This window comes from Pipistrellus kuhlii, unplaced genomic scaffold (genome assembly GCF_014108245.1).
Source record: "Pipistrellus kuhlii isolate mPipKuh1 unplaced genomic scaffold, mPipKuh1.p scaffold_m20_p_6, whole genome shotgun sequence".
NCBI lineage: Eukaryota > Metazoa > Chordata > Mammalia > Chiroptera > Vespertilionidae > Pipistrellus > Pipistrellus kuhlii.
Window position 1 is genome coordinate 57,731,947 of NW_023425562.1, and position 27,762 is coordinate 57,759,708.

Sequence of the window (27,762 nt, forward strand, 5' to 3'; positions counted from 1 at the left end):
TTTTATTTTTACTATTTGGTCATTAGAGCCTAAAGGAAAAAAATTTTTTTAATGGTTCCCAAATTTCAAGCTGCCTCAGAGGAAGCACTTGGCAGTTGAAGATGAAGGTGTAAAACCAGCAGGTGGGCACCTCCGATGCCTCTGGAGGAACTTCCTGATGTCCCACTGACCCTGGTGCCCTAGAAATGAGAGTGGAGTCTGGTGTGCAGAGCAGTCCACGCCGATGCTGGGCCTGCCCGCTGCCCATGATCTCAGCTTTTCGTCTCCTCACGGGCTCCTGAATGTCTCTAGGTTTTACAAATGACTAAATCTCAGGTGTGCTGATAGGTTCCGTCCCCATGGCCGCAGCATCATCATTGGTCTTCAGTTTTTGATGAAGTTATCGAAAGTATTGTCTGTGTGCCTTCTGCATGTCCAGCCCCACTTTAGGCAGCTCCTGCCCTCAGAAATGGGGTTAGAAGTGCATTTTGTTGCCCTGGTGCAGAGTGCAAAAAGCCCAGAGGATGAGTTGAGGACATCTGAGAAAGCAGCGCCAGGAAGGTCGGTGGTTCATACAAGGAAGGGTGGGCGAGGATCAAGGTCTAGGAGTTGGGAGAAGAGGCTGGAGGAGCCTGGGCCAGGCAGGAAAACCTTTGGAAAACTGGTGGTTGCTACCACCAATCGGGAGGACATTGAAACTATTCTGAGAGCTGTCAAGTGTTCTGACAGGATAAAAACCTGTGCTTCAGTAGTAGTGTGGCAGAGATGGCTGTGTGTTCACCAAACCTGTAGAATTTCACTTTGGACACCCAGATCAATCGGGTTGGTGCCATAAACAGCCGTGGCCAAAGAACTGTCGGAAGAAGTGATCCATACAAGTTCCAAACTTGGCACATACCCTGCTCCTTCCTGGGACTCCTTGGGGGTCAGGTGTCGGAAGATGTTGGGGGGAATTGGATCCCTGAGTCACCACTTAGAGGCAGGTCACCTGAGCAGCAAGAACCGTGTGCTGGTCTTTGCATCACTAAAAAGCAAACTTGAACTCCCCTGACCCACTGAGATTTGAGGCTTTATTGTAGCAGGTAGCTTTTCTTACTCTCACCAATACACAAATGGGTACCTTGAGGTGGAAGGTAACTGTAACCAAAACCTCGAACACGTGGCATTGGTTTGGTTCGAAGCCAGGTGGCAGGCAAGCAGATGCAGCGGGCAGCACAGCTGGGGATCCCTCCCAGGCAGTGGCAGACCATCTGGTAAGGCTGTTAGGTTGGATAGCTTGGAAAGCAAATGATGTGTCCTCTGGGTGTTTTTTTTTAGCTCGAGGGGAAGAAGTTGGGGGGAAAAACAGAACATAGTATGTGTTGGTTGTTACTGGCTGCTTTTGGCAAGGCATCACAAGAGTTGAGTTCCAGAATTAGTTTACAAAGAAGGGAAAGGGGTGGAGAGTCCTGAAAGCTAGAGTCTTGGGGTATTGGAAAAGCTAACTCATCTTGCTTCTAGTGTCCAAACAGTAAGAGGCACCTGTGAACAATGATCCGGTGATATTTAGTGACTCCGCTTCCAGGTGAGAATCAAGTGCAGGATGTGGTCTTCCCTCTGGAGCCTCATAACTCCAAAGCCATCATCTTGAAGAGGCATCTGGGTAAGGAGGCAAAGAAATAAAGCCAACTACTGGACCTGTGCTGGAAAATAGAAAATAAAAAGCATAGATTCGCCGAAACCAGTTTGGCTCAATGGATAGAGCGTCGGACTGCGGACTGAAAGGTCCTGGGTTCGATTCCGGTCAAGGGCATGTACCTTGGTTGCGGGCACATCCCCAGTAGGGGTTGTGCAAGAGGCAGCTGATTGATGATTCTCTCTCATTGATGTTTCTAACTCTCTATCCCTCTCTCTTCCTCTCTATAAAAAAATCAACAAAATAAAATAAAAAAAATTTTTTTTTAAAAAAAGCGTACATTCTTGAGGGAATTGAGTTGCCAGAGAAACCACTAGCCTGACCTTTACAAAGGAAAACAACCAACCAACCCTGTGACTATTGAGGAAATGTAATTAGAACCACCTGCAGGCAGGAGATGGCTGTGAAAGCTGTGTCTGAGGGCACGACCCAAGGCCCCCTCACATGTGGGCCAGATTTGGGCCTGGGCAGAAGCCTCCCCCACCCGAAGGCAGGGCCCAGCAGGTTTTCAAAATCCCCATAGGCCAGTGACTGCTGTGTGTCTGCCATGCTCATCCTTCCTATACAGGCAGGTCATGAGGGTGTGCTGCCTGGCCAGGCATTATGTAGGGACCAGGGACCTTACAGTGAACAAAACAGACAAAAATCCCTGCTGTCATAGAGTTTACAGTGTAGTGGGGGAGACAGATATTGGGTAAAATGTCAGATGGTTAGTTCCATGAAGAAAGGTAAAAATGGGGCAGGTAGAGAGTGCTGGGGACATGCCACCTTACATGGTGGTGCTGAGAAGAGGCAGTTGTGATGTGACAGCTGAGCAGGGAGCTGAACAAGGAGGGAACTGGTGTGGGGGCCCAGAGGTGGTAGCGTGTCTAGTGGGCAAAAGCAAAGTGGGCTATAACAGCAGTGGTAGGAGTTGGGGCAGGTGGGTCCTGTGGGGCAATGGCTTTCAACTGGCACAAGGTTGCCCTCCAGAGGACATTTTGGAAATAGGCGGAGGTGTTTGGGATTATGGCTGTGATTTAGCGGGTGGGCCAGAAGGTGGTCATCCTGTGGCATGCAGGACTGTCCTACCCAACAAGGAACTGACCCACATCCCACTTGATGTTTAGACATCTTGCTGGATATTTGTGTATGTGAGAAAATCAGTTTCTAATTATTTTTTTCCCTGTAGAATCCAAACCTATTATCAACACAAAGCATTTGATATGTGCTGCCGAAGCGAGCACAACACAAAGCATTTGAGAGCTGGTTTAATATACAGTCAGTTTTCCAGATTTGCGACTATTGTATCAATCAATACCGTCTTCTTCATAACATTAGCAAGATTGAGTCATCATTTCGGAAAATCCTGTCACCAACAGCAATGTCATTCTGGTAACTGAGTCCCCAGTCCCATACACTTGTGTGGGTTGCACCTGAACAGACACCCTACAGCCCTGCATTACTGGCTGTGGAACATGCCTGGCAAGAATTCTCTTCTGACTTGTGTCCCCAGCTCGAGGGACTAGACCAGACGATCCCAGCCAATGCATGAAGAGTGCTGCGCAGGGAGCAGGGCCTGGGCCCCGCGGCCGGGCCCATTCGCACACCAGGACTTCCCTCATTTACTCAACCCTTGAGGCTCAGTTCGTAAGGTTGTTTGTGTATTTTGTTCTGCTGTGTGTGTACTTATCATCATTTTCCTCTCTGTATCTTCTGGCTGGGACTGGAGGCGCCTTTGGGTGGAGTGACATGTCCCTGGCAGAACAATTTCCTGAGATATTCTTCAACCCCGGCCTCCCTGGGCCTGCAGCCCAGCGAGGCGGGGCCGTGTCTCTGCCTCCCTTCACATGCGTGGCAGACTCACGAGCACATTTCTGTCCAGGTGGGGGGTGTCTCCTGAAGCCCTGCAGAACCGTGACCTCCTGCTTCTCCGGAAGTTTCACTGCTAATATCCCCTCTTGCTGTAACAGTGAGCTGGTTCTGACACTGGCCCTGCTTCTCTGAGGAGGGAGTGGCGGGGAAGGTGAGGGAAGGGCAGTGAGCAGTTTCCACATCAACCCTGTGCCATAGACAGCAGGCTCCAAGCCAGAGTGGGCATTCATGAACCGTGAAGTTTCCACCGATAAATCAAGAGAAGCTTCTAGCACCTGCCTTTCTGCCTCACTCCCCTGCCCCCCAGCCACCTGCAGCTAGCGGCCCAATGTTGATACTGCTAACAGAGACTCCAGGGCCAGGGCCAGTCTCCTGGAGTGCACGTTAGAGAGTGACAGCAAGCAGGCTACCTCATCAGACACAGAGACGGACCCCAGATGTGGACAAGCGTGGCAGGACCCCTCCCTGGTTGTGGGGGCCGCAGCTGGACTCTGTCTTGAGATGTTTGGCCAGACTTAACACCATGTATGAGCCAGGACCTTTGTAGGCAGAAGTGACAGAAACCAGACTCTGACAACCTTACACAACTCCATTAATTTACCTGGGGCTGCTATGACAAATTATCCAAACTTGCTTGTTTTAAGCAACAGAAATTTATCCTCACGGTTCCAGAAGCCAGATGTCTGGAATCAGTGTGGCAGGGCTACTGTCCCTCCAGAGCAGGGGTCTTCAAACTTCTCTCATTATGAGAATCACCTGGTGGAGTTGTTAAAACACAGATTCCCAGATCCCAACTATAAGAAGTGCTATCAGGAATCTGTGTTTTAACACCTCCACCAGGTGATTCTCATAATGAGAGAAGTTTGAAGACCCCTGCTCCAGAGGCTCTGGAGAAGAATTCGGTCCTGCTGCTTCTAGCTGCTGGTGGCTGCCAGCATTCCCTGGCTTGTGGATACATCACTCCCATCTCTGCCTGTGTCTCATTTCCCTCTGCCTCTCTTATACAAGGATTTAGGGTCCCCTCAAATAATCCAGAATAAGCGCTCACAGGATCCTTAATTTAATCACATATTTTGCCATATAAGGTAATATTTACTCTTTTGCCTGCATATAAGGTAATATTCACAGGTTCCATGGCGTAGGATGTGGACTTATAATATCTTTGGGACCACCATTCAGCCCACTACAGCAACAAAACCTCCAGAAAGTTGACTGCCCAGGAGTGGCAAGACAGTGCCTTTCACAGACCAAAGCACCTTGTCCCTTCTCTTGGCTGCTCTCTGCAGAGCTGGCTGGGTCCATGCCCCAAAGAGCCTCAGGCCACCCACACAAAATGTTCACTCTGGGGGAAAACAGCCAGGCTAGGGGGCCCAGGGACCTTTCATTTTCCCCCTGCGCCAATGAGGAAGCCTCTTTTTCGTTGGGCCTTGTCTGATGCTAGAGGCTCCGCCTGAGTCTGTCTGCTTGGAGATTAGTGCTGAAGGAAGACAGCCCGCTGCCATGGAACAGCTGTGCAATTTTCAGCTAGGTTCTGCTCACTTAGATCTTCCCAATGCTTTGAAAGGTACATGCCTAAGTTTTACTCCAATTTATCTGAGTACAACATCGAGTAAGAGAGCTTAGCATACTCTCACGTAAGGCAAGTTATGTAGCAGGAATTTAATTCTATGTTTGGGCCACCATGCAATCATGGTGAGCAGGACATGGTGATGCTTTCACTTCCCCATCCTGCTCCCATTCCCTCCCCCTCCCCACCACCAACACACACAGTACCTCCCCAGCCCACCCTAGGTGTCCGCTCCCATGCAGGTGTAGGTAGTTGAGAACATTCCTCCTTCTTCATAGAGTGAAAACAGGTTGGACTCTCACTTGGCCCAATTCCTCTCCTTATTTCCACCGGACACTGCCTTCCCCTTCCATGTGATCTCAGTGGGCTAATGCCACTCTCCAGGCCACTGGAAGAGGCTTATAACCCCTGCTGGGGCCACCAGGTCCTGCCTGGGACAGTCCGTGAATGCTGGGGAAGGGAGGTGCCTTTCTCTTGAGAATGCTACAAGGAGAGATCACAGATGGGAGGCTGCTGCTGGCATTCTTACCTGCCCCGGGTGAGAGCCTGCCTGGCAGCAGAGGGGAGCCAAACACAGGCCAGCAGGGGCAACTCATTTGAACCCCTGGAGACAGCTGAGCCTGAAACTCAGATGGTTGAACCGGTGCCCAAGCCAGTGGGATTTGTGATTGGTTTCAATCAGGAGAGTCCTGGTTGAAGCTGGGAGGCTGGTTGACAGCTGCCTCATAGAGTGTCTGTGGGTTTGCTGTGAGTTCCTAAGTATTCAGTATCAGACCTGGTGACTCTTTTTCTGGCTAGGACAGCCCCAGGCCTGGGCTTTGGTGTGGTCCATTCCTAACCCATGTCTTGAGTCAGGTTCTCCAGAAGCTGAGCCCAAGATAGGAACTCTCAGGCCCTGATTCATTGGAGTGATTACCCTCAGGGAACCTCCTAAGTGAAGGAGGCAGGAGTGGGCAGGAGAAGGAGCTATCTCGGATGTGGCCTCAGCTGGGATCTGGCATGGAGCTCTGGAGCAAGACTGGCATACAGAATTGTCCCATGTGAGGCAAGCAGTCTAGGCCTCGATACCCCCACACCCGCCAGTCATTGGCTGCAGTCCATGTAGGGAGTAGAGTATAACTTTACAGGCATTCCTTTTAGAGGAGAGGCAGCTGTGAGCAGTGTTTGCAGCCAACATTCCCAGCACCTTGGGGATGGGTTGCCCTGGCCAGAGAAGCCTTGGAGCAAAGCACCAACAGCCACGTCCACTTCCACCAGATTCATGGCCTCTGGCAAGCCTCAACCAGGTTTGAGAAGAGCAGCCTGGAGCCATAGGATCCCTTCACTCATCAGGAGTCTCCACAGTTGTGAGGAAGGAGGAGGTGGGCAGAATGCTTAGTATCTGTCTCCCCGTTGTTCTGCCCTCTCCTCCCCAAACTCCTTTGCAGAACTGAAATTTAACACAATGCCCTTGGCTTCATTGGGTCCACACTGGCCATACACACAGAACGTTCACAAAAACTTTAATGATAAATTTCCCTCAGCTCCAGGAGAGGGTTTGATTCTTTGCAGGTAGAATATGCAGGAATAAAAAACAAAGCCCTCATTGCCCCTTCTTTCAAGTGTCAGTCAGGGCTGGGCTCAGTAAGCGCTGAGGTGGGGCTCCGCTAAGTGAGTATGGGATCCCGGGCTCCCAAACACCTCAAAGGTGGGACTGTGTCAACCAGGGAGGGCCTAGGTTTGGCTGCAAATAACAGAAGCCTAGGAAGAAATTGCCTTAAACAAAGTAGAGGTGTCATTTTTCTCATGCACTGAAAAGTCCAGAGGGAAGCAGGCTGGAATTGGTGCAGTGGCTTAATTTTCAAGATAGTGCTCTTATCCCAGACATTGCAACCAAGGTCTTGGCAAGGAGAGGGGAGGGTTGAGGCGACTCAAGGGGTCAGTCAGCAAGTCAGGTCCAGTTTAAAGAGCTCTCCTGGAAGCTTCATCTGTGAATTCCATTCATTGGCCAGAACTATGTCACATGACTACCCCTAGCTGCAAGGGAGGCTGGGAAATGTAGTTTATTTATCTGTATTAGCAGAGAAGTAAAACAAATAGATAAAAGCAATCAAAATCCCTGCCACTAGAACCTGGCAGTTGATTCAGTTCAGGTGAGGAGACAGAGCCCAGAGAAATTCTGAAGCCATCTGAGGTCGTCAGGCCAACAGAAACACATCCTGTGGCTAACCATAGGTCCCGGACACAGATCACATGAAAGCAAGGCCGGTCTTAGTGCACATGGATTTATTGAGTTGTGGACACTATTCCTAGTGCTGGGTTAAACCATGGGGTAGGTGGCCACATGGCCAGTGCAATGCAGGGAACTGGATTCTCACCTACTCAAGGTGGTACCCACCAAGCAACATATCACTCTGTCATGGGACGTTTGTCATGAGACACAGGTGATTACCATCATGGGTGGCACATAACTGGGAAGGAGCCATGAAAGGCTGCAGTGTTAGAGGGGGTTTTGCCTATAAATCTGTTCAGATTACTCTTTAAGGTATAATCTGGGGGCTGATAAAATCTATAATTCTTGGAGTTTGGTCTCTCACCTTCTCTAGGTTATCATGGAGCCTGGTGAGGCCTTGGCTACACAGGTGACCCCCTCTCATGCCTACCCTTTGGGAAACCCCAACTGTTCCAGGGTCTGTGGAGAAAGAGACCTACAACCAAGGAACCTACTGAAAGGAAAACCATGAGCTTATGCCTCACTCCAGGGGACAAGAACACAGGATGTCCAGTCCAGCAGAGGGCAGCAGGCCAAGAGCACTGGGGCCAGCGTGGGGCGGGAGGGTAAGCCAGTCCCTTTTCAGTGGGGCAGTAGGCCACAGAGGTGGCCAGGTACCTTGGGCAGGGAGAAGGGGGCAGGAATAGTTGGCTGTGCTGTTCAAGGTCTGCTGTCCTAGTCAGAGCAGAGTCTGGAAAGCCAGGGAAGAGAGATGGAGAGCAGGGAGCACCCCTTCAGGAGCCCATCTGTGGAGGAGACCTTGGAGGGTGGGAGCAGAGTGTGGGCTTGAGGCCGAAGCCTAGCCCTTGCTCTTTGTGTCCACCCCCATCCCAGGTCATTCATGTCCATCTAGGCCCAACTGGCATGGAAGGGTTGGAGAAACAGGTGCAGGGGGTGCCAGCTCACCCACCCCCTACCTGCACCTACCTGCAGGAGGCTGTGCTCAAGGTGCTGGCTGGAGTCTGGATGGTCCTGCAGGGCTGGGGGCTGCCAGCTATCAAAGGCCCGTATAGCGCCATCTACAGAGGGAGGGGTCAGGGTGGGCTTGGCTGGGAAACCCTAGCACAGGGGAAAGCTCCTTGGGGACAAACTGAGAAACCCCTGGGGACCTCCGTGGCCTCTCCCTACGAACAGCTGGAAGACAGAATGTCTGCAAGGACTAGCTTCTGGAATGGAAGGTGCAGGGTAAGGAATAACAAAGAAAGGACAGCTGTGCTCTGAGTGCCTCACAAACCTTGTCGTCTTCCATCCTCACTGGGAGGGTGACAGTTATCACCCCCATTTTACAGATGGAGGCAAAATGGCTTAGAGGAGGGCTTCACACCCAGGCCCCCTAACTCTCAGCCTGGGCAGGGAACCACCAAGCTACCCAGAGGAAGGCAAGACCATCAATGAAAGGAGTTGTCGGTGCCTCTGGGATGGAGCTGCCTCAGAAGTGGCAGAAGCAGGAATCTCAACTAGTTCCGTTCCAGGTCCTCTCCCGCCCGCCCGCAGGGGCACCAGCCCACACACCCCTAGGAGCTTACTTTGGTCTTTGATTCTCTGAGGGGCAGCAGGACAGCAGAGGAAGAGTGGGCCTGCCTGACTGCCGCAGAAAGCCTCCCTTTCCTCGCCTCTTACACAGGCTCCCGCCGCAGGGCGGCCTGGTCGGGGGCAGTAAGGACCAAGCGTACTCCCCCGCCGCCCTGCCCCGGCCCCGGCCCCTCACCCAGGCAGCGGTTCCCGGTGAAGAGCCCCCGGAAGGCTTCGCACTCCTCCCGCCGATTCCCGCTGGCTCCGCAGTCGCACCAGGGCGCCACGCGCGCGCTCCCGTTGTCCACATAGTTGGGGGTGACCGCGGTGCCTGCGGGGACCCCGAGAGCGCAGGAATCGGTTCACCAGGCGGCGGAAGCCCGGGGGAGCCCCGCCCGTGCCCGAGCCCCTGCATTTTGTACCTACGAGGCCCGCGTAGGCGCGCAGACAGCGGGAGGCCTGGGGGTGCGGGCAGCCGTCGGGGGCGCTAGGGGCGGACGCGCAGGAGGCCTGGAAGGCCAGGAGGCGGGGTCTGCGCGTTGCGGAGGGAAAGCCGTGAGCCAATGGGCGTCCATCCCCGAAAGCCCCGCCCCTCCAGCCCCGCCCCTCCAGCCCCGCCCCCGCCCGCACCTGCAGACCCCGCTGCGCTCGCAGGCGTCTAAGGGCGCGAGGCAGGAGGGCGGCGGCCGGCCGGGCCGGGAGAAGGCGCAGGCGGGCACGAAGGTCTGGCGCCGGCGCTCGGCGCACGCGGGGTCCGCGCACGGGCAGAAGAGCAGCGCGTGCGTGAGCGCGGGCGGCCCGCGGGCGAAGAAGCGGCGCAGGGCGCGGCGGCAGCGGGCGCGAGGACAGGCCCCGCCGCCGCCGCCCCCCAGGCACCGCGCCACGTACTCCGTGCGCAGCTGCTGGCACCGCGCGTCCGCCGTGCACGCCTCGGCCGCGTCCACGCAGCGGTTCCGTGCGGCCGAGCTCGTGGAGCCTAGAGTCGGGGCGGGCAGACTGCGGTCAGTCCTCGGTGCGGCCCCCGGGCCCCTCTGAGATGCGTTCCCCGCGGAGAACAGGGGAACGCAGGGTGGCCTGGAGGTGTGAACCACCGGCGCTAACCGGGCCGGCCGTCGCGGGGATGAGCGGTGGGCCCCGGGGATTCCTGCAACACATCAGAGGATGGGCCTTGCCCCTAGAGGCCGAGGCCCATCCTCTCCAGGCATGACCCCTCTCCCCAAACGATCCCACCCATCCAAAGAGGGATCCCCGAGTCTCCTCCCACTCCCATGAGAGGCCCCTGACGCGGGGAAACAAAGCTTCTGGGGACCTGGTTAATGAAGACTTATCAGAGATTGCCTTGAGGACAGTGGATACCCCTCATCCTCACTCATGCATGCTGAGCTTTTCTTCTTTCTCTTCTTTCCCTCTCTCCCCCCTCTCATTTGGAGACCCTTCAAACGGGTCCATAGATTTCTGGTTCTTTCTCCTTCTGACCTACACTGGCCCTGGAGTCTTCCCCCTCCACTCCCTTCTGGTGCTCCTTTCCGGCCGTCTAACCCATGCTGCCCCATCTGGACTCTGGCTTCCTCCTGGTTCCTCCACCCTCTACCAGCAAGGCCAGTGGTCGGCAAACTCATTAGTCAGCAGAGCCAAATATCAACAGTACAACGATTGGAATTCCTTTTGAGAGCCACATTTTTTAAACTTAAAATTTCTTCTAATGCCACGTCTTCAAAATAGGCTCGCCGAGGCCATGGTATTTTGTGGAAGAGCCACTCAAGGGGCCAAAGAGCCCCATGTGGCTCAAGAGCCTCAGTTTGCCGACCACTGAGCTAGGCGAAAAGGGGATTCTCGGAAGGGCTCTGGGCACTGGACAGTCTGGCTGTAAAGGTATGGATCTGAGAGAAGTCCTCCGGGGCTCCTGTCCTGAGCCACAGGGCCAAAAAGTGCCCCTGGCACAACCGGCACACACCAGGCGTTGGCTGGGCAGAGGGTGTGCTCCAGGCACAGGTGCTGCAGGCCACATCGAAATCCAGCCCAGCCGGCATCTCCAGAGGTTGAGACTCGGCAGCCTCTTAGAAGCTCGGTCACCAAACCAGGCTCCCTTTGCCCCTCACGCTCTCAGAGCCCCTAGGAGCTGGCAGGACACCCCCAGCCTGGCCCCACCCCATCTCACTGTGTATGTTGAGGGGGTCCCCTGCTTCAGGGCTTGAAGCAGGGCCCCTCTCTGGCATTGGCCACCTCTTTTGGGTGCCCTGGTGATTCTTGCAGTGGCTTCAGTGCCCTCCTCTCTGCTGGAAGGACAGACAGACACTAAGGACTTGGAGCGGGTATGTAAGTGAACGGTTTGGCAGGAGAGGGGTGAGCCCCCTTCCCCCCTCTCCTCCCCTTCTCCTCCAGGACACAGCGCAGCAGGCGAACTCTGCCCTTCTCTCCCAGCAAAGCCCCTCCTGCTCCCAGGCCTCAGCCAGATACACAGTCCCCGTGTCTGTCCCCTAAGGTCCTGGCTCCACCTCTGCTCCTCTGCTTACCTGTCTCCCTCGTGAGGAACACCCTTACCTCATCATCACCCTCAAAACAGCACATCTCGGCTCCAACATCTCCTCTGCCTTGAACCTCTGCCTGCTTTCATGCTCCCCATCCCACCCAGTGTGACCCCCTCCACGATGCTTCATGTGGGGAAGAGACCGTCTTAGCGGGTGGGACAGCAGATGAGTGGCACGGAGACACTGAAGATGCCGGGCAAGAAGTCAGTATGGAACTCTAAGACTGAAGGAGGAGGGCTGAGGCTGGAGGAAGGGGAAGAAAGCTGGGAGAGGGGAGCAATAGGAAAAAGGAAGTTCCTGAGGCACCAGTACCACAGTGGGGCTTGGGAAGGGGGCAGGGAGCTGGGCAGGAGGCAGGAGGCAGGATGAGCAGAGCCCTGTGAGCAAACTACCAGGTGTCCCTGCACCCCAAGCACAGGTCTCTCACTGGCCACACTTCCTGCCGTCCAGCTTTTCCTGGAATCACCCTCTTGTCCCCGAGAATCCGAGATAGAGGCCAGAGTTCCAGGGTCCGAGGAAGAGGCGGCCACTCACTCAGAAGCAGCAGCAGCAGCAGCAGCAGCAGCAGCAGCAGCTTCCCGGGCCCCAAGCAGCGGGCCATGCCGGCCTGCAGAGTACAGGACAGCGCCAGCAGAACCCCGGTGGACAGGTGCCTTCTTCCTGCCCTGCCTGAGCTGAAGTGGGTAGAAACCCAGAGACTGTGCTGACAGGAGCACTCCTGCCACTGGGAGGAGCCTTTGCATGGCTCCCGCCCCCACTGAGTCCCCACCCTGAGCTCCGCCTCAGGTAGACCAAGGAGCCAGGGAATCTAGAGGCTGAATGGCTAGATGGACCCCACAGCTCCCTCCTCCCCACACAACACCTACAGCTACCCCAGGAGGCCTTGTCTCTCCCATTCTACACAGTTAACTTTTTGAAACATTGTTCTTTGCCTTCTTTTATAATTTTATTAACTTTTTTAAATATATGTTTTTATTTCATTTTTATTTTTTAAAGAAAGGGAGAGGGAGAGAAACGTTGATCAGTTGCCCCCAGTACGTGTACCAGGGATTGAACCTGAACCCTGGATATGTGCCCTGGCTGGAACCAAACAAGTGACCTTTGGTGCACAGGACAATGCTTGACCATCTGAGCCACACCAGCCAGGGCTATTTTTAACTTTTTATTATTAACTGATTTCATACTTGAACAAACGTTGCAATAATGTTGTGTTTACACTTTTTACCCAACTGCCCCTTGTGTTAGCATCTCTCGTAATTATCGTATAACTAGAGGGTCAAAGCTGTCAGTCTGACATCCCCCAAGGGATATAGCAGTGCGGGAAGCGGCAGGTGGTCAGGGAGGAGCTTGAGCCAGGTGCTCCTGCTCATCCCAGCCCGGCGCTGCAGAGGTAGCGTTGCCACAAAGGCAGGAGAGGCTGATGCCACCACAGCTGTGCTCGCCAGCCATGAGTGGCACTCTCACTGTGGAAGTGCACTGACCACCAGGGGGCAGCTCCTGTGTTGAGCATCTGCCCCCTGGTGGTCAGTGCGCATCATAGCGACCGGTTGACCTGTTGTTTGGTTGCTTAGGCTTTTATATATAGAGATTGCTAAAACTAAGGAATTGACATTAGTATAATACAATAAACTACAGATCATTTTTAATTTCTCCAGTGTTTCTACTAATGTCCTTTTTCTGTTTCAAGATCCAACCCAGGATCCCACGACACCCAGTGGTCATGTTGCCTCACCCTCCTCCAATCTGTGGTAGCGCTCCAGTCTTTCCTCACAAGCCCGATGCTTCCCCATGCAGCCCTGCCTGCCCCCTTTTCTTGGGGACTGTAAGTGATAAAAACTTTCAATGGCATCAGTCTCTCTAGGTCCTCTCAGTCATCTCTATAAATCAAAATCTCGCAGATACAAAGAATGCAGGACTTTAGAAAAGTCTCATCCAGCCTCTTGAGCTGGGGGCTGCCTCTTCCGTGCTGCCGATGGGAAGATCAGACACTTGCAACATTCCCCCAGCTCTTTACACGCTCTGAAATGTCATTTTGCACTCCTCCCATTAAGTGGATTTTTTTTTTTTTCTTAATCCCTGGAACCACAGAGCATTATGGTAAGTAGCATGTGCCAGTCATGGAATCTTAGGAGATCTTACAAGTTGCCATTCTATTGCAGGATGAGGTGAGAGAGAACTTGCCACAGGATCACCATGGCTGACTTTCCCTTTTGCCTCTGGCTCCCACCTGGCTTGGGGTGGCACTGTTATTGATCCCATCTTTACTTAAAAAGGTCAATAGTTTGTTCATCATGGATTTTTAGTGTGTAAGGCCTTTCCCCCTTACCTGGGTGGGTTACGCCCAGTACCCCTGCCCATCCTGCCCGTCTTACACAGCCCCTTAGCGGCTGCCGCATGGCGTGGTGGATGTCCACTTGGTCTTGCCGCTGCTCAAGATGTACCTTGTACATGTTCCCTTAATAAGCTCTGGTAATGACAGTGTTGTCAGCCTCTTCCTTTGGTCTCTCAGACCTGGGAAATTTTACAGAACAGATGCATTCTTGGGCTGGCATGATCCAGCCCTAAAGAGCAGAGAGAGCACTGGGCAAACTCTGATGAGCTTCTGGGGTCCGGGAGTGGGTAGGGCAGATGTAACTTGGGGAAGAAACTTGCCAGCTGCCTGAAGGTACAGGCCAGCTGACTTACGGTCCAAGTGCCAGTAGCCACCTGTTTTTAAGTGTCCTCATCCCCGGATCCCCTTCTCAACAGAGGCAGGATCTTGGCTTCTGGACTTGACCTGCTGAAAAGGAAGTGGGGGAGGGGTCATCCCCTAAGAACTGGGACCTCAGGCTGTGGGTCATGCGGCAGGGACCCCCTGTCCTCCCTCCGTGAGGACAGATGACCCAGGAAGAGCCATCATTTCTCCCTCCCCCACTCCGGACGCTTCCAGCATCTGCCCTCCATGACAGCAGCTCCAGAACCCAAGCTCAGAAACCCCAGAGTAGGGAGCAGTGAGCTGAGGGGCAGTGGAGGTGGAGGCCCCCACATCAGGGTACCCACCTACCTTGCAGGTAGGGCCACAGGGCACAGGGTTCTCAAGGCGGCTGTTGGGCTCTGGCAGGGATCTCAGTGCCTGGGAGCAATGGGCGGAGAATGAGTGCTGTGAGCACAGCTGGCAGTGGTCTCTGGGTGGGCAGGGCACAGGGGACTCAAGGTGGCTGGGTGTTAAGTGTACAGAGGGGGCCCAAGGGTCCACCCCTTCACTTCCTTCCCCATCTCCCCTGCCCCTCACTCACTGAGGGGCGGGGCTCTCCAGTGGTCATCGGGCCCAGCTCCAGGCGCTGAGCCCTGGCCGGCGGGTGATCCCTGCATGGGCCATCGTTGGGCCTGGCCAGCGAGATCAGAGGTTGGAACAGTGCTACTGAGCCGGACACCCCTTCCCCCGCCTTCTGTGTTGACTGAGTCTCCACCCTTCTGCCCTCGGTCACTCTCTCTAGTGGCAGCTGTTCTGCTCTCTTTGCCGTTGGGTGGCCATACTGCCCTCGATGACTCCAAGCCGTTCTTAGCTGCCCATGCCCCATCTCCCAGGGCCTGCCACTTCCATGTCTCTTCACAACAGTCTCCACTGCCCTCCAGACTCTGCCCTGGCGATGACATGCTGTTACTCCCATCCTGGAGGCCCCCCCATGCTGGTACACCACACTCTGAGCACCTTGCACCACTGCCCACAGAACTGCAATCACTGCTCATTGTGCCAACGTCCCTCACCTGGCACCGGGGACCTGCCTGGTGCCCACCCCTGCCAAGGATGGCCTCTGTCCCTATCTCCAGCCCAAACCCTGCCCTTTCCCCTCAGCTGTGCTAGGTACACCCAAGGCCAGGCTGTGTCAGATGTGGCTATGAGGGGCCTGCCTTGCCCAGGACCCAGTGAAGGGGCGTGGAATTGTAGAACCCTCCCCCCAGGTCATGAGAGCTGGTTCTGCGCGGGGCCTTGGCACAAGGGCCACTGACACTATAGCTGACCAGTGGTACCGAGTGGAAAGATGGGCCGACCCAGAATCGAGGGACCTGAAGGAGGTAACGGCAGAGATTTAGGCAGAGGAAGTGACAGAGGCCGAAAGCTCATGAGAACGTGGCTGGGAGGCCCTGAGGGGCACAGTGGAGCAGGAACTGCATTAGGAGCTGGTGGAAAACAGGGCAAAGTCAAAGATGAGGCAGCCTCCTTGGTAGGAGAGACAGGAGGATGGACAAAAAGGGACTGAACCACAGCAACAGGGAAGGGACCCGCACCCTTGGCCCCTGGTGCCTCCTGCTCAAGGCTTCTTTCCACTACCTCAGCTGCCTCTCTGCCTCTGGGGACGAGGCTTAAGGACACCACCCAAGCTGTCCCAGGCCCCGCGGAACTCTGAGGAGCAGGAACCACAGGAGTGGGCTCAGAGAGCAGGGACCTCAGAGCCTACCTACTGTCCCTCCCTGAGCCCCGCAGGCATCGCTGAAGCTGGGATCCCCGCTGCCGGCAGCAGCACCAAGCCAAGCCGGCCCCGGGTAGCAGAGGCAGAAGGAAGCTGGAGATCACCGCCAGCAGGAAGGCGTCGTGGTCTGCAAAGGACAGGGTGGGTCTGAGTCCTCCGGAGGAGCACCGCGGGGCCCGGGCCCACGTGCCCCCCCCCCCCCCCCATGTGCGCACTTTCCGGCTGCACAGGGCCGCTGTCCAGGCTGCCCCCCGGCCCGGGCTGGTCGCAGGAGGGTGGAGCCCAGCCAGGATCACAGTGGCAGTTATGGTTGCTGTTGCAAACCTGCAGAGGAAGAGAGAAGGAGGGTCCCATGGGATCAGGGACCTCAAGGTCACACCCCCCATACACACACACACACACACACACATACACACACACTCAAGACCACTCACCCCATGGCCGTGGCAGGCGGCCAGACAGCGCTCCAGCTCCTGAAAGGTAGTGTTCTGGCAGCGCCCGTCCTGGCACACCTGTGGGCATGGTGTGCACTCAGCACCGTGGGCGAGTGAAGCTCTGGCCTAGGGACTCAGAGGCAGGGAGGGGATGGGTGGGCGGGCTCACCATGGCGGGTCCACACTGGGTGCCTGGCTCCACCAGGCCCAGGTCAGGCGGGACCAGCTGGGCCCCCGGTAGCGGGAAGGCTCCCCTGCAAGTCACCTCGCGGCCGTCCAGGCGGAGGGTAGAGTCCACCGGCATCGTGTGCGGCGCCAGCGGGCTCTGCTCCCCGCCCTGGCACTGCAGCTGCCCACACTGCGCATCCCTGGAGAACAATTGGCGTGTCAAGCAGCATGGGGGGGGGGGGAGGGTGTCCCTTGTCTCCTACCCACTCCCCAGCTTCCGGTCCCTCTGCTCCTCTCCTCACCTCTGCGTACAAGGCACGTAGTTGCCCTCGGCATCCCTTCCGCAGTTGCCATGGGCGTTTCTGGCCGAGTTCACCACCTGGAAACAGGCCTCCGGTGCTGGGCGGGAGCCTGGAGAGGCATGGGCGGGGCTGGGACTGGGCTGCCCCCGCCCTCAGTTCTCCCCCTTCGTCCCCACCCCCACCCCCACGTCTTTCCTAGAGGAGAAAATTCCTCCGACCCAAGGGTAGGGACGGAGTGCAGGGGCGCGCGTGTCTTCTCACCAGGCCCCCAGAGCTGCTGGCACTGCTGCTCCAGCGTGGGGCACGCGCCGTCCCGGCAGAAGCCCCGGCCGCCGGCGCAGGGCGAGCCGTCCAGCAGGTGCAGGTCCGGGGGGCAGCGGGGAAAGGCGCCCGTGCAGAACTCGGGGAGGTCGCAATCTCCCGCAGCCCGACGGCACGGCGTGCCCGCAGGCTTCAGCTGCAAAGGCGACCGCGAGGCGGGAGGGCGACCGAGACACAGAGGACAGTGAGAGGTCCGCGCCGACGGCGGGGCTGGGGGCGGAACAGGGCGGCGGGAGAGAGGGGTGGGCCCGGGCGCAGGGGCGCCAATCTGCCGGGGCCAACAGGGCGCCCCCCCCCCTCCTTCCCTCCGGGCCTGCCCTGCCCTCACCTGGCAGCTGGCGCAGCAGGCCCCGCGGGAGCATCGGGCCCCCGCGCGCAGCGAGCAGTTGTGGGCGACGCAGCAGGGGTCGGGGCACTCCTGGAGCCGAGAAGGCGAGAAGGGGCCGGTGAGGGAGCCGCGCCTGCGCTGGGCGGAGGGGGATGGAGGGGGCACGGAGCCCGCCGGGGCCTCCGGGGGCCTCACCTGGCCGGCGCCGCAGTCGCAAGCCTCGCCCTCCTCCACGAAGCCGTTCCCGCAGCGCGGCCGCCGCGCCACCAGCCCCGAGCGCGGCGCGTCCGAGAGGCACGGGCCGCGGCCCGCGCGGAGGAAGGCGCGCAGCTGGCGGCGGCTGCAGGCGCTGAACACGCGGGGGAACGGGTGCCTGCGGGCGGGAAAGGCGTCGGGGCGCGCGGGGATCACCCCCCCGAACCCCCTGCCCCTTTCCGATCGCCCTCAGGACCCCCCGCGCTGGGCCGCACAGCCGCGCGCCGGCGTCTCCGATGCGCCAAGGGCAGAGCCCGGAGCGGCAGGTCACCAAGCGGAGTCCCGCAGCCAGACCGGAGCGGGAGGGTGGGGCTCCCGGAGCCAGCTGCGCGAGACTGAGCCTCGAACCTCGAACCCCAACCCAGCGCGGCCCCTCCTGGAGGAACAGCCTGGCTAGGTGTTTCTGAAAAGAATCTTTACACCCGTGAGAACGCCCTTTCCCGTGTTTACTCCAGGTAAGGCCGGTACGTGGATCAAGCCCCCATTTTACAGAAGAGGAAACTGGGAGAGAAGCATGCGCCCAAAGGAATGAAGCTGAGGAAGGGCCCCGGGGTCCACAGGAGCCTCCCTAGCAGCTCCTCCTCTCCCTCCCCACCCGGTCGCCAGGTAGCCTGGTCGCCTGGTCCCCCGGTCGCCGGTACCCAGTGGCTGCTGCCATGACGCAGCCGCCCGGCTCCGCTGCCGCCTCTGCGCAGCAGCCGTCGGGGTCGTGGCTGAGGCCCAGGCTGTGGCCTATCTCGTGGGCCATGGTGGCTGCAGTGCCCTCGGGGAGCTCCGAGTGATCCTGCGGGGGCGCGGGGACGGTCACTGCGGGCTGCGGACACGGCCCCGCACTCCCGCGCTGGTCCGGGGTCCGGCCCCACGGGGCTCACCGCGGTTACGCCTCCAGAGCTCTCCACGAGGCACACGCCTCCCACGGGGGCCAGGCCCACGGTGTCGCCCTGGAAGGCGCGGCCCCTGAGGGTGGAGGGCAGCGTGACTTGGGGGCGCGGGGAGGAGGAGCCGCCCAGCAGGGACCCGGGTGGATGGGGATGGGGGGCACCCACGTGAGCAGCTGCGTGGAGTCGTGTGGCCGCCGCCCCCACAGCCCCCGGCGCCACTGCAGGAAGGCCCAGAGCGTGCTGTTGGCGTCCGGCGTGATGCGGATCTGGTCCTGCTCGGTCCATACTTCCAGGCCAGTCAGCGCCACCCGGATGTCCAGGGTCCTGAGAATCTGTGGGCAGGGCAGGCCAGGACAGGCCTGAAGCAGGGGCCAGGCATACCATCCTGCTGGGGGGTTCCCCTCTGTCCCCCCTACATTCTCTCTCCTCATCTCCAAGCCTGCCTCCTCCAGCGGGGACCTGCCCACCCCTGTGGCCGCCACTACCGTGGGGTGTCTTCCCACCCATCGCCCCAACCTGGTCCACGTAGTTGGCGATCTCCAGAAGCCGCTGTTTGGTGTGGTTTAAGTCCCGGTGCTGGGTCACAAACTGGGAAGGCAGCAAAGTGGTGATGTGACAGGCTGACTGGCCCCTCGGAGCCGCCAGCCCCCTGGAGTCTCCTCTCACCAGCGTGTGATCCGCCACGATGTACAGCTCCAGGAACTTCGGGCTTCGCTGGGCCTCCCGCCAGTCCTGCTGAGAAGCAACAGTGACCCCGAGTGGCAGGCTGCTGGCTTGAGCCCTGACCACCAACCCCAATCCCCGGGGAGCACAAAGGTAACTTTAAAAATTTTCCAAGAACTTCATTTCTTCAGCCTCCAAATAAATACCGGGACAGGAGACCCTGAACCGGGGCCACACTTTCCTGTCTTTGGGATTTGGAGGGCTGTGGGGACTGCAGCCCACTCCCACCCCGGTCTGCGGCCCTGACCCTGATCTGGGCGGCAGGAGAACGGCTGGTCACGTTCCTTTTGTCTTCAGGATCCTTCTGGCCACAGACCCCTTTCCAGCTAAGCAGCTGCTCTGTCCAGAGGATCCTGTGGGTGGAGACACCCTCGGCGGCCCCCGCTGGCCAGGGATGCACATAATAGCTGACATTGCTCCGGAGCGTGATCAGACCCCTGGGATGCAGAGGGGTGCAGAAGGCGGTGTGAGGGAATTCTTACCCCAGCCCCAGGCTCAGCCCTCTCCCCCAGAACTCCTCACCTTATCCCAGAGCAGGTGCTGAGGACTACCCAGGAGTCGGGGAAGCCCCTCACACGCCCATGGTAATAGCAATGATCCTGGAGAGCAAGGGTTCCAGCTTCAAATCCCAGCCAGGACTGAAGTGGGAAGGGCAAGGAAGCAGGCTTGGGGGAGGGGAAGGGCTGGCTCCGGCCTCTCCTGAGGAACAGGAGAATGGGGCCGGAATGGTGGGGAGGCCCTGGGGGCACCCCTCACCCTGTCCTCAGTGCCCATGGAAGTGTCTCACCCTCTGGTTGGGGACCAGCACCACTGGCTGCCCGTCAGGGCTGTAGTGGGTTTCTGTGTATCCTGCGGCCAGCAGCCTGCTGGGAAGGGGTGTTGTAGGGATCACCTAATTCAGCTCTGCCTCCCCCAGGATGCCCTCCCGCCTTCCTCCCTGAATGCTAGTTGAGCAGCTCTGTGAGTGAGGCACAGGGCTAGCAGTTAAGAAGCACTCAGCCCAGAAGGTGTTGCTCAGTGGTTTAGCACTGACCTATGAACCAGGGGTAACAGTTTGATTCCTGGTCAGGGCAGGTGCCTGGGTTGCAGGCTTGATCCTCAGTAAGGGGCATGCAGGGGGTAGCCGATCATTAATTGTCCCTCATCATTGATGTTTCCACCTCTCTCTCCCTCTCTGAAATCAATTAAATATATATATATATATATATATATTAGCCAAAACCGGTTTGGCTCAGTGGTAGAGCGTCGATCTGCGGACTAAAAGGTCCCAAGTTCGATTCTGGTCAAGGGCATGTATGTTTCTCTCTCATCGACGTTTCTATCTCTCTATCTCTCTCCCTTCCTCTCTGTAAAATATCAATAAAATATATTTAAATATATATATTTTTATATATTTATATATTTTTATATATTTTTTATTAAAAAAAAATATATATATATATATTTATTTATTTTTAAAGAAGCACCCACAGTGTGTCTTAGGAAAGGGACAGGAATGACTGCGTGTTGCTTAGCTCAGAAAAACCCTGGGCTACAGGCAGAAAAGCGAAGAGCAGGCAGGAGCTGTGGTGATGGCTTAGCTACGGGAGCTGGGAGTGTGGGGAGCAGCAGGGAGGAGCAGCAATAGCGGCAGTTTGTGATCCGGTGGAGCCGGCGGCAGCAGCTGGTCCCCCAGGCCTCGGGCTGGGCAGGAGGAGCGGACTCAGGAGACACTGCTGAGGAGGTGGGACTTAGAGCCAAGGAAGTGTGGTTGAATTCCATAGGTGGCACTTCCTGCTGCCTAGCCTTGTTGGGCATCTGATCAAACCTCTTTCTTTCCACCTCCCTGCCTCAAGGATCCTTACATCTTCTCCTATGGCCTGCAGACCCCACATATCTTCCCAATTGTCCGTCAGTGATGCTCATTCCCTTAAGGATCCCATCTTTGAGCCCCATCCCACCAGGATCCTTCCCACCAAGATGGATTAACCGTAAGTCAACCACTCTTAAGGAAAATCCTTGACTCTCACCTCACCTTGACCTCTGTCCTGCCAGACCACCCAAAGATCTGTGATGCCTGCTTCTCCCTCCACCCCCACCCCCAGTCTTTCCTTCAGCTCTGCTCCTCACTCCATGCCCGTACAGGAGGTAGGTGAGGTAGGAGATATGATCAAGCCATTGAATGTGGGGGACACCAAACCCCAGAGAAACCGAGGGTAGACATGGTGGAACTAGCTTATTCCTAGTCCATCTGATTCCCTGGGGGAGAATAACATGTGTGGAGTGCTTAGAGCAGTGCCTGCAATGAAACAAGCACGTGATACATAAATAGCTGTTGGTGATATGGTCAGAATGGTGTTAAGATCCCATGCGCCATCTTGGACACCCACCTCATCCAGCCCAGCTCTGCCTGCTCACTCGCCAACTTAAAGTCTCTGGCTCTGCACCGTCCAGGATACTCAGCACAAAAATGGCCTCTACGATCCGGCCCCACGGGGACTCCCCAAACCTGTTGCCCTTTGCTGCCTTCCCTGCCGGACAAAGTGTGCTCCCTGAATGTGCCTTGATCTTTGTATCACTTCACCTTTGCCCTTGCCATTCCATTAGCCTGGCAAGCCTGCCCTTCCAGGGAACCTATCTCGGATTCTCTTTGGACTCAGGGTTCTTTCTCGAGCCCGTTAGGTGATTGATGCTCACTCTGGCAGGGAGCTGACAAGATGGGCCTGGGGCCTGGGGCCTGGGTGAAAGATGTGCCCCAACGCTGGGCTCACCCAGCCCAACAGGCCATTTCAGCCTCAAGGGAGCCCTCCCCCTTCCAGCCTCCCTCCTTCCTGGGCTCCCACCAGTCCCTGCCCCCAGCACTGGTCCCCACCCCCAGAGAGAGAGTCTGTCTTGGCTCCCAGCCCCCTCCCTGGCCTGGTACTCACTGGTTCTTCTCCAACTCCAGGAGGAGCTCCTGGCCTCCAGCCTCCAAGGCTACCAGCCCCGTGTCGAGCTTCAGGGCCTGGGCAAGAAGGGGTGCAGGATGAGGTGGCAGGCAGCCGGTTTGCCGGGGAGCTGGTGGGTGGGGAGCCAGCCGGCCAGGGAGTTCATGGGGAGAACATGGGGCTGAGGGGCAGAAGGGTTCCTGCTTGCCCTCATGGGCATGGATAGGTGTGGGGGTGAGAGCATGCTGATGGGCATGGGTGGTGTGGGGTGAGATGTTCCCAAACTCAGGATGTTTGTTCTGACAACAGCCATTGGATGTAGCCTGTTAGGTACACCACACGTCCCCCCTAGAGAGACAAGGGGTCCCAGAAAGGAGGGACCCTGTCTTGCTCAGGGTTACTGGGCCTTCCCTCTGGCTCTTCCTCCTCTTTCATGCCTAGGCTTCCTCTGGGCAGGAAGGAAGCGGGGTCCTGAGGACAGTGCAGGGGATGTGTGTGTGTGGAGGGTGGATGTCAGGTAGCCATGGCTCGGGCCTCCTCACAACCTCTTGTTCTGGCATCTTTTCTCCCCACTCCCTGGAGAATTCAGACTTTACTCCTCCACCTCCAATTCTGACAAAATGTCAGGCCCTGAAATTCCTCCGTCTCCAGCAGGCTCGCCCACACCTGTTTCACGGATCCTAGGAAGTAAACACAGACCCCTGGCCTAGGCCAAGAGAAAAACGCTGGCGTTCTTGGCCGGATTGGGCGGGGAGGGGAGAGGGAGGCCTGGCCAGCCTCTCCTTCTCTGCTCTCTTCGCTGCTTCCCACGTGGGAAGACTCATCTGCCTCCCTTGTCCATTCAGCCTGGCTGGAGGCCCAGAGGGGGAGGCAGTCCAGGGGCCTCCAGGAGAGCTGCTGTGTCTTCGGAATGCTAGCCCAGCCCTCCCTGGCCCTTCCTTTTTAGTCCACAGTGCATGGGGCTGGGCCGGAGGCCAAGGGGCTCCCAGGCTTGTTGTGGAGACTTCCTCCGCAGGTGGGGAGCAGACAGCTCCCTGCCCCCACAAGAGCCCAGCAGGGCCCCAGGCATGAGCTCATGGGGCCGGAATGCTACTGGCTTTATTGGAGAAAGGTTTGCACCAGGGAAAGGCAGCAGCCGCAATGAAAAGCCTCCTCCTGCCACCCCCAAACCGCAGAACCCCCCCTTTGTCCCTCTGCACCTCTGTCCTCACTTCTTGCCCTCCTAGTGACTTTACTTCTCGCTGTGTACCCTGAAATGTGAGTGTTTCCTTCCTCTGGGACCGGACACTGACCTCATCTTGGCAGGCTTCCTGGGGGCAAGGGCCAGTAAGTGGGGAGAGCAAGGCCCCTCTGGGATTCCGCTCCTGTCACAGCCCAAGCCAGGCCAGGAGGGTCCGCAGTCAGGGTGACTCCAGCAGGAGCCCAGCCCTCTGCTGGTGATGTCCAGGAAAATGATCTCAAAGCTCGGACCAGCGCCAAGCTTGACCTCTTGAGTGGGGACCCTGAGGGTCTTGGGGACCCCGTGAGGGAGCTGTGGGCCTGTGTCAGCTCCCGGCCCCATGGCAGCGCTCTCGTCTTCCTCCTAAGTGGCCTGGACAGTGGGTTGTCCCTTCTTACCTGAAAAGTCAGGATGAAGAGGGCTCTCTAGTTTGGGGGCACATTGGCCGATGGTTTGAAGTCTTTTAGACCCGAGTGGGTCTCAGACTTCTGGGCTAAAGAGCTGTGTGAACGCGGGCAGTTTCTCCAGCCTCTCCGGGCTTCAGTTCGCCCCCCTCTCAGACGGGCATATGGCCTCCTGGTTTGCAGCACAGCTAGCTGTGTGGCACATGGGGCGGCGGCTATGGTTATTCTGAAAGTGTGTGATGGGTGGGTGTTGGGAGGAGACTGGGGCAGAGCATCCCGGAGAAGCAAAATGGGGTGAGCCTGCATCTGAGGGCCACCAGAAGAGTGACTGATAGATCCTCCCTTACTCCAGTTGATGGACAGACGTAAACCCCACCTGCAGCCAGACATTCCTAAACCACCAATCAGCACCTGCCAAATATCCTAAGCCCCGCCCCCATTCCTAAGTCCCTAGGTTCCCTAATCACCAATCAGCGTGTGCTGAGTGCCCTAAGCCCCGTCCCCTATCCTTAAAGGTGCTGGTACCCCGGCCTGGCCTTCGCTCTCTTCCGCCCCTCTCCCTGGAAGCAGCTGGCAGGGGTACTCTTCTCTCCAATAAAGCCTGTGTGTGTCCTGCCATCCCTGTCTCCGTCTACCTTCTCTATTTAATCTATCAGTGACTAATACCCCTTGGAAAGAAGGATTCTGCATGAGCCCGTGAGGCTGAAGTTTCAGGCCTCTCAATGGCAGGGTCCTGGAGGGGGCAGCAATGTGTCCACGGGGTCACATGTTCTGGAAAACTTTGCCAAAGGCAGAGTTTGTGTTTTCTTAGAGAGATCCCTGAAGTTTCGTGCCTGGAGAGTTGTGGGAAGGGAGAGAATGAGCAGGCAGTGGGAGTGTGGGAGAAGCCTGAAAATGACTTCCATGTGTGCAGGCTCACATAATCTACATGTCTCCCCACCCCTGCCTGCTAGCCCTTCAGGGAGGAGCCTGAAGGGCTGGGCGCGGGGACTGAGGGAACACAGTAAAACGGCCGGCCGCACTGCGGTCTGGGGAGGGGCCGAGGGGCGGAGAGCCGGGGCCCTGCAGAGGAAGGGGTGATGAGGCACTGACCGGCTCCTCCAGGGTGACCACGCGCCAGGCTCCTCCGTCCAGGACCCAGTGAGGGGTGACTGGCTCTCCGGGGGAGTTTCCTGGTGTGAGGACAGAGCACAGGGTGAGGGGGGACCTGAGGAGCAGAGGGAAGCAGGGACAACAGAGGGATGGGGTTTGACGCAGCAGGGAGGACCATCCATCTTCAAGGACCCATGGGGTCCTGGGAAATGAGGAGCAGCCTGGGGGCGGGAGGGGGGAGGGGCGGGGGGGCGGGGAGAGGAGTTGGCAGAAGAGAGGCAGAGGAGCCTAGGAAGGATAGTTCTGCTGGGGATGCTTGGAGCCCCACTGATCTTGGGGGCTTGGTGTCAAAGGTCACGAGGGAGAGACCAAGGCCGCCAGTGCAAGGGGGAAGGAGGAAGGCAGCCTGGGGTATTTTTAGGCTGGGCGGCAGATGCCTTTAGGGTGAGAGATCTGTGAAGAGGATGCCTGTGTCTCCACCGCCCTCTGGGAAAAACAACAGCTAGATGTTTTCTTGGGAGGCTCCCGTTGCTCAGAGCTGCCTTTGGGGCTTCGTGCAGGAAGTGGGGCTTCCAGGGACCCTGGCCCAGGGGCTGGGGGCAGAACCTGAGTGCTCCCAGCGGGAGTGGTGTGCTTCAGGAGCTCCAGGAGGAATACCAGAGCCAAGCATTACTCAGAGAGGGCTGGAATGCTCTCCTGGAATGCCCCCAGGCATCTTCCTCCCAAGGACTACAGCACTGCACCCCCCTGTAGGAGGCAGGCCCCCTGGCAGCCTGACCACCCACTGGCACTCAGTCCTGGGGGAAGCCCAGCTCCCAGACTGACAGCTCTGCTAACTCCACCCAGCCCTGCCCAGGCTGAGATGTTGGTCTGTGGAAGTGGCTCAGTAATGGCCAGGCCCCCACCCCAAATCCTTTCTCCTTCTCTTTCCCCTCCCCCAGGCCCCATCATCAAAGACCTGGAGTAGCAGCAACTCCAGGAGTTCCCTTCCCCCAAGAAGCCCTCCCTGATTGGATGAGTGAGCTGCTCCCAAGCAGTTGCCATCAGCGAGGGCGCGTGTGGGCAGGGGTCTGAGTGCTCCTGGGGAGAGGGGAGGGTCTCTTAGCCCAGAGGACTTCACTGGGAGTGGAGAGCCAGGTCTTGCTGGGCCCAGGCCTCCCACGTATTGGCCTCTGGTACCTTGATGAGGGAGAGGGGGGCAGAGAAGGAGCTGTGGTGACTAAGTGAAACCAGGGGAGCCAGTGTAGTGTTGGGGAGCATAGAGTCCCTCTCCACTCCCCCCAGGGGGTTGCATCTCCCTCCCCTGGCTCCAGGCTGAGGAGAAGGAATCAGTGGAATGCCTGGGGAACATCCCCAAGAGAGTGAGGGCTGTGGTCCCTCCCCCTGAGGGCTCAGGGATTCTATCCCTGCTGGGTTCCCCCTCCACAGTGCTCTGCAAACTGCCCCCTCCCCAGCCCAGCCTGTCCTGCCTTCTCCCTGATGTCCAGGCCTCCCGCCCACTCAGAGCTGCTGGTCCAGCCGGGCGGCAGAGGGTGGGAGAGGTTACCCTCTGTGAGGAGCCCTCCTCCTCTAACCAAACATGGCAACAGCATAAACTAGTTACACCCTGGCCCAAGGCCCAGGATGGGGGTGAGCTTGGGTGATGGGTGAGTGTGGAGGTCACAGGCAGCGATCACAGCAGGGTTTTTAGGAGGCCAGTGGGCGGGGGGCTTTCCAGAGGAGGAAGACCCTGGAGCCCTGAGGGAAGGAGGTGCAGGAGGCTGGGGCCTGGGGATCCAGGCAGAGGGGTGTGAGCGGAGGCACACTGCTCAGAGGATAAGGATTCCTGCCGCTCTGCCTTGTGACGGGCACAGTGGCAGGTGGGCAAAATGCGCAAGTCTGGGCCCTTAGCCCAAGTTCAGGTGAGAATCCCTGGGCAGGACCCAGGGACACCTTCCCAAACCCTCTCTGTTCCCGGGCGCATTCCCGGGAGGGAGTGGGTTCAACCCCTCCATCCCCTGACAGGGACCAAGCCTGCCGCTCGGGGCGCTCCCACTCACCGCGGAACGCCTGGGCCCCCCACACGGACCACGGTAGCAGGAGCAGCAGCAGCAGCAGCCAGGCCGGCGGCGCCCCTGGCGCCCTCGGAGACCCCCGGCCCATCGCGGTGCGGTGCGCGCCTGGCTTCTGAGCTCCGGCTCCGCTCCGCTCCGGCCCCGCCCCGGCTGGATCGCCGCCGACCCACTCACTCCCTGAGCGGCCGGCCGGCCTCGTCTGCCCAACCCTCCCCGCGGACCCCGCGCGCAGCCCCGGCCACCCGGCCACCCCGCCGCGCCCGCAGCCGACTCCATCCCCCATCCCCCGCCCCGACCCTGGACGGCAGAGCCCGAGGGCGCCAGCCCCAGGGAGCCGGGAGCTGGGCCATCCTGGCAGGAACCGGCCTCTGGGGGGTAGGACTTGCCTGGGCGGGAAGGGAATCCCCGGGACCGGCCCGCCCTCCCGCCCCCCAGGTCTCAGGGAGCCCCACATTTGCAGGAGTGGAGGGTGGGAATGGGTACCGACCCTCGGGAACGGCCTCTGAGGACCGTAGCGGAGGGGACAAAGGCCACCTGTCGCCGCTCGGGTCTGCCCATGGAGCGTCCCCGCTCCGTGGCCTCCTGGGCGGACCTCTGCCCCCTCCTCGTCACCAGTTCTGCCCAGAGGCGCCCTGGAGAGCACCGGTAGGAGCAGGGCGGCGGGGGGCAGCCCTGACAGGTGCGGCGCGGCCCGCACTGGTCTCTGTGTCCCCGGGTCGCCAGCCCCGCCCCGCGGAGCGCCCGGGCTGGCGAGGGGAGACTGGCTGGCTCACAGGCAGGGTAGGTGGGGTGGGGGTTGGGTGGGGAGGGAGCCCTAAGTCCCCGGCGTTGGCCTGGGGTGGGGTTGGGGGGTACAAA

At 58.2% G+C, this 27,762-nt stretch overlaps 2 protein-coding genes and 1 long non-coding RNA gene across 3 annotated transcripts in view; 1 reads left to right on the forward strand and 2 right to left on the reverse strand.

Annotated features, from left to right (window-relative positions):
• Positions 1–13,816, reverse strand: GFRA4 (GDNF family receptor alpha 4). The gene is made up of 7 exons (XM_036419839.2): positions 13,739–13,816; positions 11,901–11,973; positions 9,469–9,982; positions 9,261–9,370; positions 9,035–9,169; positions 8,254–8,345; positions 1–1,617 (listed from the first exon to the last, which is right to left on the reverse strand). Exons 1-7 carry the CDS (start codon positions 13,814–13,816, stop codon positions 1,525–1,527), a joined length of 1,095 nt encoding a protein of 364 aa, XP_036275732.1. The 3' UTR covers positions 1–1,524.
• ADAM33 (ADAM metallopeptidase domain 33) lies at positions 13,402–26,992 on the reverse strand. The gene is given in 21 exon segments (XM_045574435.1): positions 13,402–14,145; positions 14,410–14,478; positions 14,642–14,732; positions 15,806–15,944; positions 16,033–16,141; positions 16,252–16,329; positions 16,421–16,619; positions 16,722–16,830; positions 16,983–17,178; positions 17,371–17,460; positions 17,566–17,743; positions 18,267–18,455; positions 18,457–18,582; positions 18,672–18,838; positions 19,023–19,238; positions 19,477–19,666; positions 19,752–19,828; positions 20,017–20,095; positions 22,136–22,212; positions 24,851–24,930; positions 26,890–26,992. Coding segments are annotated over 21 exon segments (2,619 nt in total). The 3' UTR covers positions 13,402–14,088.
• The window catches only part of LOC123651509, a 5,320-nt gene continuing 2,370 nt past the window's right edge, over positions 24,813–27,762 (forward strand). The window contains exon 1 of the long non-coding RNA XR_006740283.1: positions 24,813–24,953. This is a non-coding gene — a long non-coding RNA (uncharacterized LOC123651509). The remainder of the gene's footprint in view (positions 24,954–27,762) is intronic.